Here is a 20,826-nt window from a genome sequence, read left to right as displayed (position 1 = left end):
TGTGTTATTGGAAATTCAAAGTTTGACAATGCCATGCTAGATTTAGGGGCTTCCATAAATGTAATGCCTTTATCAGTGTTTACTTCTCTATCTTTAAGACCTCTTAAGACTACTGGTGTGGTCATTCAACTGGCCAACCGTAGCACAGTTAATCCTGTAGGTGTGCTTGAGGACTTCCTTGTCTGAGTAGACAAGTTAATTTTTCCTGCAAATTTCTATATCTTGGACATGAAGGATGATGAAGGAATCAGTCCAACAACTATTATCTTGGGAAGATCTTTCATGATGACAGCACGAACCAAGATAGATGTTCATGCAGGATCATTGACAATGGAGATAGGAGACGAGAAGGTGCGATTCAACGTATTGAAAGCTGGGAAGCACCCGATTAAAGATCATTCTTTGTTTTGTATTGACTTATCAAGTGATGTTGTAAACAATTTTTCTTTTTCAAATATGTCGTGCCTAATTTTAGACGAAAAAGAAAACTGTAAAGCAGGTGATATTGAGGACGTGGTATTAAGAGATGATACCTCTGTGGTGTCCAAGTGTGATGTTGAGGTGACTGAGATTACCTTAGGCAGTAAAATTTTGCCATCTGTGGTGCAGCCACCCATTTTGGAGTTGAAACCTTTACCATCCCATTTGAAATATGCTTATCTTGAGAGGGATGAGAAACTCCATGTTATTATATCTGCATTGCTTACTGATGAGCAGGAAAAAAACTATTACAGGTTATCAGAGACCACAAGAAAGCAATAGGCTGGACTTTAGCAAATATTCCTGGTATTAGCCCTTCTTTTTGCATGCATAGAATACTTTTGGAGGAGGATGCTAAACCAGTGAGACAACCTCAAGGAAGACTAAATCCTTAATTGATGGGGGTTGTAAAGAAAAAGGACACCAAATTGCTACAAACAAGTCTTATATATTCATATTATGACAGCACTTGGGTGGGCCCTATACATGTGGTTCCCAAGAAATATGGAATCACAATGGTCAAGAATGAGAAGGACAAGTTGACTCCTATTCAAGACAGAAGTGGGTCACATAATGTAGTAGTTGACCATCTTAGTAGGATTGAAAAGGGAAAAGATAACATTCCTATTCAGGATGACTTTTCCAATGAAGTCCTACTAGCATTCCTTCCACCATGAAGGAGGTAAGTTCCCTCATACTTTTTCTTTGCATTTTATTTATAAGGCATACATTAAGGACAATGCATAGTTTAAGTGTGGGGGTGTGGGGAAACAATTAATTTTGTTCCCTATTTTCTTTTTTTTAAAATAAATATTTGCATTGGATTTGAGAGTTTGAATCAGTAACTGAGATGATCATGAATTCAAGAGAAAAAAATGAGTCATGTTGATATGAGTGGATTGCTTCTATGATTTGCTGATTGAGTTGACTTGAAAATTTCTTGATTAAATTTTTTGTGAAAGAAATTTGAACCATGTGAATTTTGAGCTTAATGTTAAGGATGGACCACCATGTGCCATACCTATTTTTCTTGTGTGATTTGCCCATGTTTCGTTGATACTGTAATAATTAGCTTGATTCTATGTTGTGCAAATGAGGTGAATATGCATGATTTGATATTATTGAGGCCTTTCTTGTTTTAGCTACTTGGCCAAATAAACTTGTACTAACATTAATCCATTGGAACCCTCTTTGAACCTTAAGCCTATTTTTCTTGTTTCCAGTCATTGTCAAATGAGAAAAGAAGAAAAATCATATGTTCCTTACCTTAGGAGAGAAGAAGGAGTAATGGATTCTGTTAGAAGTAAAGTGAGGAATAAGTGTGTGGGTGAGTACCTCACCCATAAAAAAAAAGCAAAAAGCAAAATGAAAAGTTGGAGTTTTAAAAAGGAAAAAAAGAAAGAAAAGAAGAAGAAAGAAAAGTAAATCTTTCTTAAAAGAGAAAGAAATAGATTTGTTTTTGAAATCAAGTATCATTACTCTTTTCAATTTCAAAAACTCAGAAATTCCAAGAAAATTCCCTACCTTTGCCTTGGCCTCAATAAAACCTTAAAAAGCCCTCATGATCAATAATTGCATGTTTTCTGAAGTATGTGAATGTTAGAATCTTGCTAAATATCAAGGGTGTCTACTTTCATGGGTATTTTGAGTGTAAACACAAGCCAAAAACACTTGAGAGAGTTGGGGAGAAATAGATACATTTTGACTTGAATGTTATCTTCCATATTTGATTTTCTTGGGAATTCAAAAAGGTTAACTCATGTGTGAAGAATAAAGTGATTTCATTTGCATGTCCTTGCCTAAATTATTGATCTATGTCCGATGTCGTTCATTCTTTTGATCCAAATGCAAATATGGAATAAAATGACCCAGAACAAAGTCTTGGAATTAATCAATTTTGCCCACGAGTGCAAAAGGATAAGTGTGAGGGTGTGATGAGTGCATATTTATGCCCACATTTATGCTTTAAAATTAAATTTTTGATGAAATTCATGTGCTTGAATGATTGATTTAAAGAGGATTTGTGATGATTTGATATATTGTGTTTGGAATTAAAAGGGACTTAAAAAATGATTTCAATTGCATAAATTATTCTTGAAAATTCTTACATTTATTTGTGCAGCTGAAATTATAAGTTCTATTGGTCCAAATGGCAATTCAAGGCCCAAAATCAGGTTTTATTTGAAAAATAATGTACAGATGGGCCAAACAGACAGACTTTACCCTTGCACCTCCTAAAATCCCTACATACACTCCTATTTCTGAAACAGGCCAACAACCAAGCCTAAACACTAAGCCTTTTCTACTACACCTCCATAAGTTTCCTATACACACCCCTCCTAAACTAGACTCCACCAGATCATGCCATGTGGCAATCTAAAACCCTAAGTGCTATCCAACCACATGCTGCCACATCACCTCCTCTGCCACATCATCATCTTCTTTAACCCTTCTCCAGAAACCCTAATCCCCTTTTACGCTGCTGCACAACTCTGCCACCACCTTGCCGCAACTACGTCGTTATCGTCAGCCACCGCCGCACAATTCACAACTGTCGCCAGTCATCATTGCGCCACCACAACGCAGATCCAAACAACCACACCGCGACGCAGAATGCACCGCCGCCGTCAAACCCGCGAGCTCCCCCTCCATTCGCGAAACACCACCATCCTTTTGTCGGAACAATCGGTACCGTTATAGAGTCGCGCAGCGGAATAAAATATTTGGAAAGCGTGTTACGGTCACAAATCAAGTTTTGATAGTCCGTTTTAGAAAAACAATTTTCTTAGAGAAAATTTATCAAACAGTTGATATGCGTAAAATGTAAAGAGTATAGAGAGCAAGAAAATTCAACACAGAATTTTTTATCCTGGTTCGATTCAAAAGAATCTACGTCCAGTTGTTAATCACTATAAAAAGTGATTAACGTTTTCACTAAAAATAGTTTCACAAATTACAATAAGAGTGAATAAAAACAAATAAAAAACCTTCCTTCGACGAACGAACCGGAAGATGACCACCTTGCCAACTCGAAGAGAACCGCTCCGACTATCGACACACGAAACGCGAGCTTCTCCTATTCACGAGACCAGGCAAAGCACTTGAACTAGCTTTTTAGAACTTCCTCAGATCACACTGTATTCTCAAATGCTCAGAGTTCTCTTCTTAGAGTTTTGGAAGAACCTTATATAGCCAACTATTCTGAATTCGCAGAGATGAATTGTAACTGCCGCAGATAATCGATTATTGTTAGTGATAATCGATTATTTGAGTCCGTTACAGGGTTTTTCAAAAGTGATAATCGATTATCCTGAGGAATAATCGATTATTCCAGACCAACAGGGTTTTTCAGAAAAGCTCAGGATAATCGATTATAGCTTCTAATAATCGATTAAATGCGTAACAGTTCTAGAAGTACAAGTTTTTCTAAGTATTACATGTTTAAAGCCTTTCCTAATACATTTATTATCTACAAAGTGCTTTTAAAACAATTAGAACAGTCTATCTTGTTGCAGCATCATCAAAATCATTTATCTTCAAATTTACCAATGCTCCTCATTGGTAACACCTTTCTCGCCGGACCACCACCACTTCTCGGGCTTCCACCGTGACTACCACTTCTTTCGCTCTGAAACCTCCATCTCCATGCTGCCGTGAAGCCGCCGCGACACCACTGTCAACCTTCAAGCCGCCGCAACTATCCTCACCGCCGGCCAACTTCTTCTTTCTCGCAAGTTCCTGTTGCCACGCCGCGACCATCTTGCACGGCCACCATCATCCTCATCGACGATCACCATTGGCGCAACCAAATCGGGACTCACACCTCCTCGTATGGTCGTCATCTCCTTCACCAACGTTACGCCTTCAATTTCGAAACCTGCAAGAACCCTAACCCATATCAAGAAAACTACAACAAAAACCAGAAGCAAATTGTGCCACCATGGGAATCGTGAGATCAAGCCATAACATCTTCTCCTCCGTAAGCATTCAAACCTGTAGAGAAGGAGCGAAACCTAACGCGAAGAGAGAATAGGCGTGGCGGCACAAAGAAAGCTCCTTTCCCCCAATCTGCAGAACCCTAATTTTGGGTGGGAAAGGGGCTGACACGTGTCAGTCCCTCATTGGGCGCAACCTCTCTGGTCAAAGTTGGTCAGCAGGGGCTTCTTGTGCAAGTTTGGAGAATTCTGAAGGGGCTAAAGTGCAGATAGAAGAAATTTCAGGGCATTTGTGCAATTTTGAAAAGTCAGAAAAGCTAAAAGATAAAATTCAATTATAATTATCTTCCAAATAATGTTATAATTATCTAAATCTTTTAGTTATTTGGAAGATATAAGATAAAAGATTCTGTCAACTGAATATTCAGAATCCAAGCCCAATCAAGCCTTATATAAAGAGACCTAGGGGAGGAAGAAAAGGACTTCACTTGACTTCATTCATACATTCAACACTTCTCTCTCTCTCTCTTATTTCATCTTGTATCCAACTCCATTCATGGAGAGCTAAACATCTAGGGCTATTCTGCTGTAATTCCATCATGGATTCTGAGGTTAGATTGACTTAATTCAATTGTTTATTTTGATTATTGATTTAAGTTGTTCTCTCTCTATGTCTTTCATCTCTCTAACAAATTAAAAACAAAGATTTTTGCATCATAATGTGTTTGAATCTACATGCATATTGATTATTAGAGTTCTAGGGTTTCTAACTTTAATTGAGAATCTACTTTGATTTAATTTAGAAACTTTCATATGATTAAATGATTTTTACTATCAATTGAGAATGTACTTTGATTGGTAGTAATAATTTCAACTATAATCAATTGAGAATTTACTTTGATTGATTAATTTTTAATTTGGTTAGGCGATTTAAGAATAGACATGATTAAACACAATAGGATTTGATTGAGAATGTACTTTGGTTGAATTCATTGTGAATAATCTAGAAAGGTTTTGCATTTGATTGAGAATTTACTTTGGTTGTGCATGATCGCCCTCAAATTAATTAAGAATGTACTTTAATTAATTTGAAACTTAAATAATAATCAATTGAACAATTATCTTTGAATTCATTGTGAATAATCATTTTTATTCTTGAACATTGCATTGCATTCATAAGATTCAAATATTAAAAGGCATTCCGTATTCGTTGGGAGACGACTCAGGGTTACTTTAACCCTTTCTACTTTCTTGAATACTACTTGACAATACTGAAGTTGCCTTGAAAAGTAGTATTAATTTGATAGCTTCAACGACAGCCTATCAAATTTAAGGAAGTGCATGTCATTTTGCACAATAATTTGTTCGGTTAAAATTATTTTCTACCATAGCTAGGAAAGAGGTATGTACTCTTTACATAACAAATTGGTTGAATCGGATAAAATGTTGATTTTAGGTAATGCATAGTATATAATTAAATTTTTAGATCAAATAATCTTTTATCTCATTTATGATTCAAGTTCTATCATCACTTAGTTTTTATCAGTCAAATATAATTTTAGGAAAACAATATAAATTTTACCAAAACCATAATTTTGTAGCTAGGCAATGTTATTAAACCAATTTCAAGGCACGACATTGCACTACGTTTCTATGTATTCGGTCGATCGCATACTAGTTTACTTCTTAATTATTTTATGGTTTACATCTTCAGATGATTCTCATATTTGTTTAAAATTCTCCATTCAGTCTTTTCGTTTAAAATAGTGCTATTAATAAAACTATAAACACTCATCTTCATCGTACCACCGCAAATTTCGCACTGTCGTCATCTCCATTAGACTACCTCGACTCCACCATGTTCGTTTCAATCACCACCACGAGCAACATCTTTCATGTGTCACACACCCATCAAATTAATCACAAAGCAGTCGTTTTGCCACCATGACGAAACCCTAATCACAGAAATCGTGAGTTCCATCATTGCACCATGATCGCGCCTCTGTGAAGACTTGAAAACCAGAAAACTCAGATTGTGAAAAACCCAAAATCATAACCAAGACGCAAACTATAAAAGCACCACCACAATCTCGTGTCTTCATTCCTCTTCTACCGTGAATAATCTTCACGAACTTGCAAAAACCAATTTGCGAGAATTGCGCCACCCAAATCGTGCAATTACAGGGACCATGGAACATTCAATTCCATCGTCATGCACATGTAATCATAAATAACCTAAAACCAAAAGACCCCATAAAAACGCAAATTAAAACTTTAACTCGCGAATTTGCAAGCTCCTCACTGCAAAACCATTAACCTCGTTGTTAATCATCAACAAAACCCAAATCGCGTTCCAACCTGCAGAGAAAACGAAACCCTAGTATGAAATCCTCACGCAATCGTCCTTCATAGCGAGCTTAATCACACCATCATAGCCTCTCCATCACGCCACAACAGCAAATCACCTGCAAATCGAAACCAACAAGAAATTCTCGCAAGCTTTACACAAACTTCATCTTCTCCAAGAAACCTCGCGTACTGCTTCCATTAGCTTCTTCAACCAACAGAAAGGAAAAGGCCACATAACCCAACTTTGCAATGCGCCATCGTTATAAAACCAAAACAATCACCATAAAACCTTCTCTATGTCCTCGCGTCCTAAGAATCCCTTTCACATCAGAACCATAATTTAGGTGGAGAATTACAAGTCATAATTCACTCCACATGTAAATTATCATCATGCGACACATCAACCACTAAAATTAATCCAGAATGACCTGTCCTCTACAAATATTACAACTCAGCACGTCTTAACATTGTTTCATACCACTTAACAAAAAATGTTTAATTATTAATAATTTACAAAATTTAGGTTCCAATTGAGACCGTTTTGAACAAGATCGAATTGAGATTCATGAACTAATATAAGGACTATCCGAGGATTTAAACCTAATTTTATTTTATTTTATTTTTGGTCCCTAAAAGCTTACGTAAAAATCTTAAATTAAATTGTTAAATCACTTTAGTTAACTGTATAAAGAACTATCAAAATCTGATTGCGATAAGAAAACAATGAAAAATTTATCAAGGACGAAAAGATTAAAAATATATTAGAGACCACAATTATAAATAATAAAAAATGCACTTTATTCATCATCATTATTGTCTCTATCCCACTTATGTCCCTACTGTTTGTGTATATGTGTATATTAGCAACTTAGCATTGACAGAGTCCATACAGCAACCAGTAAGTGATCATTTCAGGTGGCCGAATTCTGGCAATAAATGATAAGTCTTGACGATTAAGGCATTAACTAGAACCTTAATATATCAAGTTTTAAAGCTAAACAGAATTTGCTAATGATCCAAAATTATATATGATGCAATTAAGAATAATAGAATTACAATGGAAGAATTATGCCATACAAAAAGAGACCAAGATTCTAATATTTTCTTAATATATTTACAATTTCAGATCATGTTGCAACTTACACGGAAACACATTCATATTACCTCCTTTTCAAGTTTCAAAACTGCCATGAAAGCTTCTTGGGGAACATCAACTTTACCAATAGACTTCATCCTTTTCTTTCCTTCAGCCTGGTTAGAAAGAGACGATAATAGTAGAGCAATCAAAGGCATAAATCAGAATTAAAACATCAAATGCGTTTAAGTAATTTTCCATTCCCACCATGCATATTGATCAAGTAATAACCATACTTATTTGTACGAAAAATACTACTGGAACTGAAGTGAGAACACACATCTATAGATACATGTATACATAGCTAGACATCCATTTTGATAACCTTAATACAACAAAAGATTCGTGAATTTATATACTAGACTATACCTGTTTCTTAAGCAATTTCTTTTTTCTTGTAATATCACCACCTAGAAGATCAAAGAGAAAAAATTGCAAGGCAATCCAGGCAATCGGATCAGTACGAGGAAAAAATAAAGTGAAAGATGGATGTCTTGTACCAAATACAATATTGTTCGTAGTTTCTATTTTCTAAATATCTACATAAGAACGAAATTTCACTTATAATAGGAAGAGTCACATGGTTAGGAATTCTTCTCAAAATATGTGGGAAGAGGAACACGAAAAAACGAGTTAAGAGATTTCATCGCGGTGGTAATAATGATTTAAATATTTTTAAGCATGTTTAAGCAAGACAAACCCTAAGGTTTTCCATTTATCTCACCGTAGCATTTGGCTAGTACATCCTTCCGTATTGCAGATATCGCTTCGCTGGCAATCACTTTTGATCCTATACATGCCTAGAATAAAGTGACCAAGCATATATGTTAATGTTATCATGGTTAGCTTAATGATTTTGAATAAATATTTTTGAAAAATTAACAATAGAAGTGTACTCAATGCTTACTTGAATTGGTACTTTAAACATTTGTCGTGGTATGAGCTCCTTCAACTTCAAAGTCAAAGCCCTTCCCACAGAATACGCCTGAAAATAAAAGCTTCAGCTGATTTTCCGATAATTTGTAGACATCAAAATTAAAAAGTATAATCACAAGATATGCCCCAAATTTAACTATAATGGTGTAGCCTATATAATACATGATGAAGTATAGCTTATGCAGACGGGACTAGCAGTGAGACGTGAACAGTAAACCAAGTGAGCCATAGATAATTTTTTAAATAGTTAAAATAGTATCTTGTGATATTTCATGGTTCAAAAGTCCAGCAATTAGAGGCAAAAGCACTTGAGGTATGTGCAAGGGAAAGAATCAGTGATAGTAGTGTAGTGAAATAGCAGTTAACGTTGAGATGCGAGGAATTAAGAGGAGGGTGAGGATTGTAAGGATTGTTGTTGTTTACCCGTCATTGATTCGAATATAGTAGTTTAAATAGTTAAATAAACCACTTAGATTTGAATCAAAGCCGTACAATTTGTTTCCTTTTATTTTTTAACCATAGCTTTAAAGAGACCGTATGTTAGGACATAGGGTATTTGGATATAATGGGAAAGGGGATTAGGATAGGAGGCAGAAGAGTTGTATAAATAGTTGTTTGTTTAGTGGAGGGGGGACTTTTGGCAGTTAGGTTGTTGAAAGGCTTTGTCCTGTGGAGGGGGTTAAGCCCTTTGTATCTGTAGTTGCACAGACCATTCTTTTGTGAATAATACTCAGTTTAATTCTTTTTTCTCTATTGTGTACATGTTACGTGTGGTGTTTGGAGCGTTCTTGATTAGGTTTCTCTTTCGGAAACCTATCAATTGGTCCGACCTGCCGGATCAAGAGGGGCGTGTGACGGAGATGGAGGGAACTACGGAGGCAAGACTGAAGAATCTTGAGATCACGATGGAGGGGACAAAGGCGAGACCGCCGCTATGCGTCACGACATGCAACAACTTATGAGGATAATGGGGGGCCAACTAACAATCATGACGGAAATTCTGAAGGGAGCAACATCTCGGTGAATGACAATGAAGGAAGACGCGATAACGTGGGGATACAGCAGAATTGGCGAAAACGAGTGGATCTGCCGGCATTTGAAGGACTGGAGCCTCACAGTTGGATTAATAGAGCGGAACGCTTCTTTGATATTCAGAAGGTGGCGGAGGAGGACAAGGTGGAGGTCGCATACATTAGTATGGAAGGTAGTGCGAGTTATTGGTTTAGATTTTAGAAAGACAAAGCCAAGAACCGATCTTGGTCGGCACTGAAAGCAGCGTTGATTAGTCGGTTCGGAGGAGGGTTCAGGGGAACTGTGTTTGAGCAGCTTGCAACGCTGCGACAAGACAAATCAGTGGAGGAGTTCGTCAGGAATTTCAAAATATTATTGGGTCAGACCCGTGGATTATCGAAGGAACTGGTATTGGGATATTTCCTCTCCGGACTACGAGAAGACATTAAGGGGCAGGTTCACATTCAAGATCCTCAAGAATTGATGGGTGCGATGAGGATTGCGCGGGATGTGGAAGACGCGATGTCCAGAGCGAGAGGAGGAGGTTGGAACTGCTTTAAGGTGAACCCAGCGAGGACGCGAACTATGAAGACAGTTGTACGAGGCGAGACCGATCGCCAGTCAATGAATCGGTCAGGCGAAACAGAGGGACATGGGTCGGTCAGGAGAGATGGAAACGCAACGACAAGTAGCATGAAAGGGAGTACGATCAAAGGAAGTGTTAATACAGGAAGGATGGTGTGGAACTTACCATACCCCGAATTCCTCAAAAGAAGAGAAGAAGGATGATGCTTTCGATGTGGGGGGCCTTTCGCTCCCGGCCACCGCTGCTCGGAGACGAGTTTACGCGTTCTGCTTTTGGCGGAGGATGAGGAGGATGACGCAAGCGACGGGTAGAATCGGAGCTGAAACCTATGGAATTGTCTGCTTGCTCGGCAGAGGGGTTGACTCAGCCCAAAACTATGAAGTTGAATGGAATGATAGGAGACCGGGGGGTACTAGTACTCATTGACAGCGGGGCCAGTCACAACTTTATTAGCCGGAGATTGGCGGAAGAGCTGAAGTTGTCCATAGAAGACACACCTCCTTATCAGGTGAGTTTGGGCGATGGTCAGAGAAGGGAGACGAGAGGGTGTTGTGAGAAGGTAGAAATTATTCTGGCAGAGGCAGCAGTTGAGGAGAGACTCCATTTATTCGAACTGGGCGGTGTAGATGTCATCTTGGGGGTTGAATGGCTAGCTAAACTAGGGGAGGTGATGATAAATTGGAAAGAAATGACCATGGGGTATAACCTGGAGGGTAAGAAGGTGATGATACAAGGTGACCCCGCTTTGCCCCGACAGTTGGTTGAACCTCAGGCTTTATTAAAGTTGACAGATGCTGAGTCATGGGTGATGGTTTGGGATCGGGGCCAAGTGGAGAAAGAGGTGGACGGTGAGGGACCAGTTGACTTGACAGGTGAGCAGAAAGCAGAGGCAGTGCTGCAGGCGCACTACCGAGTATTTCAGGAGGTGCAGGGCTTACCACCACCTCGTGATACAAAGCATCCTTACAGAATAAAATTTGAGACTTGGAAATTGGGTTTGATCGAGAGACAAAAAATTATGGTCAGAAGAGATCTTGAGACTGGCGGTGGGAGAACCAAGAACAACAGAACAGAGGAAAACTACACTGCGCATGAGTCTTCTAATCTTTACGAAGCTGATACCAATTGGACATCATGGCTGGTTCCTATGTTTGTGGTTGCTAATATTGTTGTTTTTCTTATTTCCATGTACATCAACAATTGTCCCAAGAATAACCTCGGTCCCCAAGGTGGCTGCATGGCCAAGTTCCTTGGAAGGTTCTCCTTCGAACTTATGCAGGAGAATCCGTTGCTTGGTCCTTCTTATTCAACATTGACCAAGATGGGAGCCCTTCGGTGGGATAATGTTGAGAACGGGCATCAAGGATGGAGACTTGTCACTTGCATTTGGTTACACGCTGGGATTATTCATTTGCTTGCTAACATGTTGAGTCTAGTATTCATTGCGATTCGTCTGGAACAGCAATTCGGGTTTGTGAGGATTGGAGTTATATACCTGGTGACTATCCAGGATCAATATCCTGAGTTCAACCTTGTGGACAAGGTTGTTGAAGGAGAAAAGGGTAATGTTAGGACATAGGGTATTTGGATATAATGGGAAAGGGGATTAGGATAGGAGGCAGAGGAGTTGTATAAATAGTTGTTTGTTTAGTGGAGGGGGGACTTTTGGCAGTTAGGTTGTTGACAGGCTTTGTCCTGTGGAGGGGGTTAAGCCCTTTGTATCTGTAGTTGCACAGACCATTCTTTTGTGAATAATACTCAGTTTAATTCTTTTTTCTCTATTGTGTACCTGTTACGTGTGGTGTTTGGAGCGTTCTTGATTAGGTTTCTCTTTCGGAAACCTATCACAGTATGAGAAAAAATAGAAGCAAAATGAGAATGTTTAGATAAATGTACGCCCACACAAGAAAATGTAGGATATATAATGATTGTATCCAAACACTTCACAGCACTCCAATGAAAAAAGGGAGAATTATAAAACAATCCCTCAACAAAACAGGTCAGATACACAGAAAATTGGAGGGGCTGGCCTCTGTTCACAGTAATAGCCAAGATACTCGTGAGGTGCTCTCATTTCTGGTGCAAAAGCAGGCACAACATCCATGAAGCCAAATGTTTCACAACAAGATTTTTGTAGAAGTTGGAGGCTGCAACCCCATGATAGTGCCACTATCTCATGCATTAATAATTGAGATCTTTTAACAGTAAGAAAAGCTAGAGTAGACAACACAATCTTGAGATTACTTGGGATCTATTTAGACGAACTTCTGCATAAGAACTTCTAGAAGAGAAAAGAAAAAATATGAAATATATACAACACAATCTTGAGATTACTTGGGATCTATTTAGACGAACTTCTGCATAAGAACTTCTAGAAGAGAAAAGAAAAAATATGAAATATATATCTTCATAAGTTAAAACTAGTTTATCCATAAACTAACTAATTTGAAGAAGCGCTCTCATATGACTTCTCCATAAGAACTTCTAAACCAGAAAAGAACAAAAAATATATTTCTCCACAAGTTAAAATTAGTTTATGCATAAACTAACAAATTTAAAGAAGCACTCTCATACAATTTCTCCAAAATTTTATTTTTAACTTATGCATAAACTAGTTTTAACTTAATGAGAATTCAAACTCATTAATTTTTCTTCATATATCTATCTATTAGAAGTCCTTAAGGAGAATCTCATCCAATGAGTTTTTTTGGCAATTTTCAAGCTGTATAGCTTAAAAATGTTTTGATTGTTTATGTTAGGAGGAAGGCTGTTAACAAATAGGTTGTTACAGGTTGTTGTTAGGAGGTTTGGGCTGTTATAGTCTCCTTAGTGAGTAGACTATATATAGGTGTGATTGGGTCTTTTGGAGGGTTACATTTTTTGAAAGTTTGAGAGGCTGGACAGGATCAGTAGCATCCTGTGAGGGAAACATTTTCCCTTGATTGTTTTCTTGTACTCAGGTTGTGGTGAAATAAAAGATCCATATTCAGTGCTGGGTGTGGGTGTCACTGGTGTTTTTGGGTGTGAAACAGCACTTTTTGGGTTTCTTTCAATCAAGAAACCTAACATGTTTTTCATTAGTTTCATTAAAATGTCTCTATTAACTAAAAATCTTTCATTATACCAACTCTCTTTTATTATTCTAATTGAATAAAAATAAGAATTACAGGTCTAACCAACTATTCTGATTACTGAATTATGGGTCACTTCTCTTCCGTCTAAATGCCTGTACGATTATAATATAGTAGACTTGGACAGTGAAAATTACTTTAGAGAATTGTATTCGTTTTCAACCCGAGTACTTGTATTTAAACAATTGCAATCAGAGTTAATGAATAATTTACCATGAACTTTTTTCTGAAAAATAGAAGACAATACATTCAATTATGGTTTCTCCAAATCAGTATGATTCCTTAAGTTCTTCACATGGAAATTACAAATAAATAAATATATATAATATATATACATACATACATATATATGTATATATATGTGTGTGTGTGTATATATATATATATATTATATATATATATATATATATATATATATATATATATATATGTATGTATGTATTTCCAACCCATGCATAGACCAAAACAGAGAGAATTACAAGTTACCTTATCGTTGTGCACAATTGTGGCCAATGGCTCCACACAGTCACCATTTATCCTTATGTCAAGTTTAATTAAATTACTTTCGATGTACCTGAAAATTAATTATCAGAAAGCATTAGAGCCTTAGAAGAATCTTTGAAAAGACAACATTAATAGTTAATAATAAGCAAGGATAACTTTAAAACTAATATAAAAAAAATATTTTATGTACTTCAAATGTTAGAAAAAATAAAGCTCGTCCTCTTCTAGTGCAGAGTTAAAGCTGTATGAAATAATATACACTTAATAATACGCAAGGATAATTTTAAAACTATATAAAAGTACTATGTGCTTCCAATATTAAAAAAATAAAGTTCATCCTCCTCTGGTGCAGAGCTAAGGGTATAGGAAATAATATATAAATATATAAATACTTAATAATACGCAAGGATAACTTTACAACCATATATAAAATTATTATGTGCTTCAAATATTAAAAAAATAAAGCTCGTCCTCTTATGATGCAGAGTTAAAGGTATATTAAATAATATATTCTACAGTTATGTGTCATGCAAAGACTGCATTATTTACAAGATGATAAATCACAAATTTGGATAAACTTCTAAATAAACACTTACAAGAAAAGAAAATAAAATAAGTTAGGGGATAAAATGAATTAAAATTCCCATATAAAAGTGTGTTAGGATTGAATTGTTTTTGGAGATATAAATAATTTCATACCCCTTTTAGTAATTTCACTAAAACAATTATAACTTCAGACAATTCAAAAGAAATAGATAACCTAAAAATCACTTTGCACCTAATCACATATTTAGAGTTCAGACATAAAATTTATTTCACATATTTGTTAGAGTACAACCATATAGAAAAATAAAATTACATACTAAGTTAAAATTTATTTATGCACCTCAACCCTTTTAGACCTCTCGTCTAACTTCTTCAAAGACAACTACTAACTTAAGAAGCCCATCATTCTTGCCTTAGAAATGTCTTAATGGTAGGTTTTTACAATTGAATAGCTTCCATGTCTAGAAGCCAATCCAAAATGCAGATATGCCTGCATTAACTTACAGTCCCTAAACATGAGGTATGTCTTATTTTATCAAAACTACCCTGATTACACTAGAGAGCGAAAAATATTCACAGTAGTAAACAGTATCTTGAAAACCAACAGAACCTCATGTGGATTTTATCTATAAATTATGCTCTTGGAGACATTTACCCAACAAACGTATACTCCATACTAGCATAACCCTTACTTCTTGACTTCAACTGATCAAAGAAATCACCAACCATCTACAAAATTGACATTAAAAACAATTCAGATACTTGAAAGAAAAACTAGTCAAACAGAAGCATGAGTTTTTAGGTCCATCGAAAAGAACTAAAGAGATTACCTCTGCTAATGGTAATTCATAGACAATTGATGCCCTATTTTCAGCAATAAATTTCAATTCTTTAAACTGCCCTCTTCTTTCTTGTGCCAGCTCCATAAGTGAACCAATGTAGTCTTTTGGTGTAAGCATCTCAATCTGTACACAACTACATTAATTACAAATAAAAACAATACACACACACATACAACTTATGAATTAAAATGTTCTTCCCTAACTGTTCCAATTCTTGAAAATGGTGAACAATAAATAGAACGAAGTGCAAGAACTAACCTTAACAAATGGCTCCTCAATTGATTTCCTTTGTCCAGGCTCAGGAAGTAAAGATGGGTTTGAGCACTCAACCTTCAACGATTTTGTGATTCAGACAAAATGATGGCATTAATATGACATTTAAAAAATAGTGTAAACTCATTTTTAACGAATAGTTCAACCAAAAATCTAGTACATAGAAAGGGAGCTTAGGAATGAGAAGAAATTACAGTATCACCATTTACACAGTTTACTCTGTACACAACACTTGGAGCAGTTGTTATCAAGCTCAAATTGTATTCTCTCTCAAGTCTCTCCTGTAGTGTAAAGTAAGACCAGGTTTCCATAGTTAATCAGAATGATAAATCATATTTCTGGGAATTATACCCTGTATAAGAACATTCAAGCATTTCCTCTGAAAGCCAAAGAGTATATGCTTCAAAAAATGCAAACCTGGACAATTTCCATATGAAGAAGACCCAGAAACCCACATCTAAAGCCAAACCCCATGGCACTCGAGGTCTCAGGTTCAAACTGTAAATCAGAAAAGAAAATGAAATCTTTGAATAACTTATCACTAACCCTACCATTGTCAGCCCGACTCTAAAGAAAATTGGATAATAAAGGAAAATAATTGTTTGGTACAAAACTTTAGATAAAACTGTATTATAATCCATCAAATGTCAAAAGACAGCTGTGCATAAAGATCTCAATGGAGTAGTTTAAATAAACTTCAAGGCTGGAAGACTTTGAATGCTTCTCTAACCAAAGAAAACTAATTCAAAAGTACAACTGAATAATTTAATAAACATCTGAATAAGCATATACAGGAAAAGGAAAATTATGTTCCTTTGCCAAAAGTCTAGAAGCAAAGATGAAGTATTTTCCAACATATCAGTATAACCTTTAGTGCAGCATCATTGAGTTGTAGCTTTTCAAGTGCATCACGCAGATCAGGGAATCTGACAATAAATGATAATAAGGAAATGATTAATGATTAATTTCAGATACATTAAAGAATAATCAAATTGTTTTGCTCAAGAAAGAAAGAAGATGGTCAACAAGAGATAAATACTGGTCAGCATCAACAGGAAACAAGCCACAGAACACCATAGGAGTGGCTTCCTCGTATCCAGGAAGTGAATTATCAGCCTTTCTTCCATAGTGAGTAATAGTGTCACCCACTCTCGCATCAGCTACTGTTCTTATTGATGCAGATAGATAGCCCACCTATTAAAGACAACTTGAGATATCATTGGTCATAGTGAGTAAACAATGTTTATTTTATCTTTCTTTAGAGAACAAAAATAACAATAATGAATTTACCACAGAACGGAATTGACATGACATAAAAAAATATGCACATACAGATGCTTAGTTACTCAGCAGAAACAATACACCACTGCCATGCATTGTGTCTTGTCATCTTTTTAATTCCCCTTTTTAAGTATTTTATCTCATTTCTCATAGAGAGAGTACATAAGATATGTTATGAAAAAAAGGAGGGGGGAGAAAACCAAAAATACCATAAGCAATATGAAATACATCAACCAGCTAATTTAACCATCCAGTAGTACTATTTTACCTCACCAGCATACAGTTCTTCAACTTGAAGTTGATTGGGAGACAAAACTCCAATTTCATCAGCAAAGTAATCCTGTAAATTAATAATTAGATAAGTTCAGACTTCATAATGACCAAGTTTTTACTGATGACATGTTAAAACTTGTTTGAATTTGTCTGCAGTCATAACTAAAGGTTTGATAAATGTTGAATACAATTACGAACAGACAATTATACCACAGCTTGTCACCACCAAACTGTATCTTTGAAGGCAAGAATAAGGGATCAAAAAATAGGAAACGTACTATACCTTCCCACTAGCCATGAAATAAACTCTGTCACCTTTCTTTATAGACCCATCTACAACTCGAAAGTATACAATAACACCTCTATATGGATCATAGTAGCTGAATTAAAAGAAATAATAAATATGAGTGCCTGAAGGATATATACCACATGTAAAAGAACTTTAGCTGATACAACATGCAAGGAGTGTTAACCGGCTATACATACTATAGGAATTTTATCCACGTAAATACTTCACATCTTTATGGAAGTTAATGCATCCAAGGATGTCTGTGTAGAGAGTAATTGCATAACAACTAGATGCATAAAGTACAGGTATCTGAACTTGCATTAAGCACAAAACAACAAAATTAATGGGAAAAAGAATTACCTAAAGTATGGGATGAAGCCTAGACATGCAAATTAGATCCTAAAATGTTACAATAAGTCTACCAACTCTCAGTTCAACCTGTTATCATTTTTAGGTTGTAGGGACCTTACCTTACCAAAATTATTTCATGGTATCAAAGTCATCCAAATCTAAAATGACAATCTATGCCAATCTATAGTATATTGCAGACATTTATCATTAAATGGATTAGTCTGATAACATTTTGAAAAGAATGAAAATAGTAAAGTACCTGTCAAATATTAAAGCCCTCAATGGTCTTTTAGATGTATCTTCAGGTGGGGGCATTCTTGCAACAATTGCATTGAGAATATCAATTATACCAATTCCTTCCTAAAGCAGAAAGTAACTTCATCACGTAGAAACATGCACATATTAATGTAAAATCAGAAACCAAAGAAAACAACAGGGAATGAAAGAATAATAACAAACCTTTGCAGAGCAGAGAATCGCATTGCTACAATCTAGACCTACAATCTACACAAAAAATAATATCCACTCACGATTTTTCTTATTAATATCACAAGAATAATTCAAGAATTAATAAATAAACGAATTAGCAATGCCCACGAAAGGATGCCTTGTTAACCCAATCCCAAAATGTATACCTGGGGCAGTGTATACTGTAACCATTCTAACAGTAGTAACTAAACTATGAAATTACTACTATAAATTATTACTGTAACCAAAATGTATACTGTATAATGCCAAAAAGTTTGGTTGCATTCTCAAGCTTCACTTTTGTGTATTTGGTTGGAAAGAAATTGTTAGAATCTCGGTGACAGCAATCTTCTATTGAGTTCGTTTAGGACAGAGTAGTTTTTCTAGCCTCCTGTGTTGTCCTACCCTTATGTTCATGGTTGCCTTATCTTAATCAATTCATTTCTTACCCAAAAAGGTAATTTATAGTGTCATAAGAGCACAAACTTAAATGAGAAGTATCCTAGACTATCTCCCTTTGAAAGTGAAAACTTTTAACTAAGGAAATGATGTCAGGTGTCTAACTAGGCAGACAAACCTCTTCAATCTCCTTGATAACTCGATCTGGTTCTGCACCCGGAAGATCTATTTTGTTCAAAACCTGTTACAGAATATCTAGTGTTACTAAACATGCAAGACATTCGGACATTTTATCTTATCATTTTATGACTTGAGAAAAGTGATGAAAATCCAACGTCACACACACACACACACACACACACACACACACACACACACATATATATATATATATATATATATATATATATATGGGTTTATTAATTGAAAAATAGCATCAATAAAGGATAATGTGTATCTCAGTAAACTAAAACAAAAATTAAATATAAGTTAAAAGTGGAATAAAAAAAATAATGTACTTACAGGGATAATTTCTAGGTTGTTCTCCAAAGCCAAATAAACATTAGCTAGGGTTTGTGCTTCAACACCCTGTGATTTGAAAGCAATTTTTTGCAAAAAGCATAAACAAGAATTACTGAAAGATCACTCCCACATGATAAAGGCCATAAAATCAGAGGGGAAAGAAGAGCATAAAAACATAGAGATTCACCTGAGAAGCATCTACTACTAGAAGAGCACCCTCACATGCAGCAAGTGACCGTGAAACCTGATCACAGTTGAATAGTCCCAATGTATTATTGTATTGATTCCGAGGAGGGTTTAACCTCGACCAGAAAAGAAAGAAAAGAAGATAATGTTCATTTCTAACACTTGAACTCAATTGAGTGGGAAGTGTCATTTAGAAAGAACAAATATAAATTCTAAAATGTGATTAATATATAGCGTTTTATTTTCCATTTTAATGAATTTTTAGTTCTCATTGTTAGCTTAAAAACAAATTATTTTCAAAACTCGCCATTTAAGGCAACAAATTCTTGAAACTACTACTTTGATGGACAGAGTTGACAAGACAAGTGGTGCTTAAGTTTCTTTGTTCCATAATCATATAGATGTTGCATGTCATTATGGCTCCTAAATTTGAATAAAGAAAGAAATGAAATGAGACAAGACTGCCGCAGAATAATACAATATAAAGAAGCATATAACAGTCAGGCAGTTAGCATGTATGTATAACTAACTACATTACATACCTCATACGAGAAGTCGACATGACCTGGTGTATCGATTAGATTCAAGCAATAAGGTTCATTTTCAAACACATAACGCATTCGAGCTGCCTGCCATGATAAAATTCAGCCAAAAATACCTTTTCAAATATCTAAACATCGAAAGACAACTTTAAAATCACATTTCCCAATCTCTTACACAAGATTAAGCTAATATAATACGGGATTACGAAATGGTGGAACCTGGAGCTTAATAGTGATGCCTCTTTCTCTCTCCAAGTCCATGTTATCAAGAAACTGGTCCTTCATTTCTCGCTGGTGCACCGTGCCAGTAACCTGAAGCAACTTATCCGCCAACGTCGATTTCCCGTGGTCAATATGCGCAATGATGCAGAAGTTTCTTATATTACGCACCGGCACCTAAAACCAATACAATCCAAACATGTTTACTGCAACGAACGACGGGCAATTTGAGGAAAATACGAGAAAAAGCAATTGACGATACCTTAGAGAGCCGATGCTCGCCGGCTTTGGCGGCGGATTCGAAGTCGGTGCTGGCGACCTGGCACACAACACTGCGGCGAAACGTGGAAGCATTTGGAAAGCCGGAACTAAAGCAGCGTTTGGATGAGTGGAACCTGGTAGTGATTTTTCTTGTTCTGCTTCGTTGAGCATGGATGAACGCGAGTCGCTGGTGGTGTCGTTGTTGCAGTTGCAGTTGCAGTTGCACTTGCAGCTGAGTTTTAGCGGATAAGAATAGAGACGCGCCACATATTTCTGCGGCCATTGAAAGTTTTAGTCTACTGCTCCG

The 20,826-nt window shown here is 36.1% G+C and overlaps 2 protein-coding genes across 3 annotated transcripts; one reads left to right on the top strand and one right to left on the bottom strand.

The window, feature by feature from the left end:
- Positions 1-7,776: 7,776 nt before the first annotated feature.
- On the bottom strand, positions 7,777-20,826 carry LOC124843567 (Small GTP-binding protein). 2 transcript variants are annotated; one of them, XM_047320345.2, is made up of 22 exons: positions 20,521-20,826; positions 20,259-20,435; positions 20,040-20,126; positions 19,499-19,555; positions 19,312-19,377; positions 18,968-19,030; positions 18,382-18,426; positions 18,182-18,282; positions 17,566-17,662; positions 17,278-17,349; positions 16,768-16,922; positions 16,597-16,654; positions 16,146-16,226; positions 15,923-16,009; positions 15,714-15,785; positions 15,444-15,578; positions 15,269-15,342; positions 14,050-14,137; positions 8,807-8,884; positions 8,624-8,699; positions 8,269-8,309; positions 7,777-8,015 (listed from the first exon to the last, which is right to left on the bottom strand). In XM_047320345.2, exons 1-22 carry the CDS (start codon positions 20,800-20,802, stop codon positions 7,920-7,922), a joined length of 2,088 nt encoding a protein of 695 aa, XP_047176301.2. In that variant the 5' UTR covers positions 20,803-20,826; the 3' UTR covers positions 7,777-7,919. The 2 variants fall into 2 exon arrangements, 1 of the variants encoding a protein (XP_047176301.2); XR_015784192.1 differs by lacking the exons at positions 7,777-8,015; positions 8,269-8,309 and adding an exon at positions 12,222-12,273 and having other exon boundaries at positions 8,639-8,699.
- Positions 8,892-12,203, top strand: LOC124843572 (uncharacterized). The gene has a single exon (XM_088106380.1). It carries the CDS (start codon positions 10,761-10,763, stop codon positions 12,009-12,011), a length of 1,251 nt encoding a protein of 416 aa, XP_087962506.1. The 5' UTR covers positions 8,892-10,760; the 3' UTR covers positions 12,012-12,203.

The sequence above is a fragment of the Vigna umbellata genome, chromosome 2, assembly GCF_029865625.1.
Source record: "Vigna umbellata cultivar VRB3 chromosome 2, Vumbellata_1.0, whole genome shotgun sequence".
Classification (NCBI taxonomy): domain Eukaryota; kingdom Viridiplantae; phylum Streptophyta; class Magnoliopsida; order Fabales; family Fabaceae; genus Vigna; species Vigna umbellata.
Note: the sequence above shows the minus strand (reverse complement) of the source record. Positions and strands in the feature narration are given on the sequence as shown.

What these genes read in the sequence shown, in the direction of transcription:
- LOC124843572 (XM_088106380.1), top strand. Translation starts at nt 10,761, where the DNA reads ATGGAATTGTCTGCTTGCTCGGCAGAGGGGTTGACTCAGCCCAAAACT.
- LOC124843567 (XM_047320345.2), bottom strand. Translation starts at nt 20,802, where the DNA reads ATGGCCGCAGAAATATGTGGCGCGTCTCTATTCTTATCCGCTAAAACT. An exon ending in ATTTCATGGCTAGTGGGAAG is followed by an intron (nt 17,350 to 17,565) that starts GTATAGTACGTT and finishes ATTAATTTACAG; the next exon opens with GATTACTTTGCTGATGAAAT. An exon ending in TTTCCTGTTGATGCTGACCA is followed by an intron (nt 16,655 to 16,767) that starts GTATTTATCTCT and finishes ATTTATTGTCAG; the next exon opens with ATTCCCTGATCTGCGTGATG.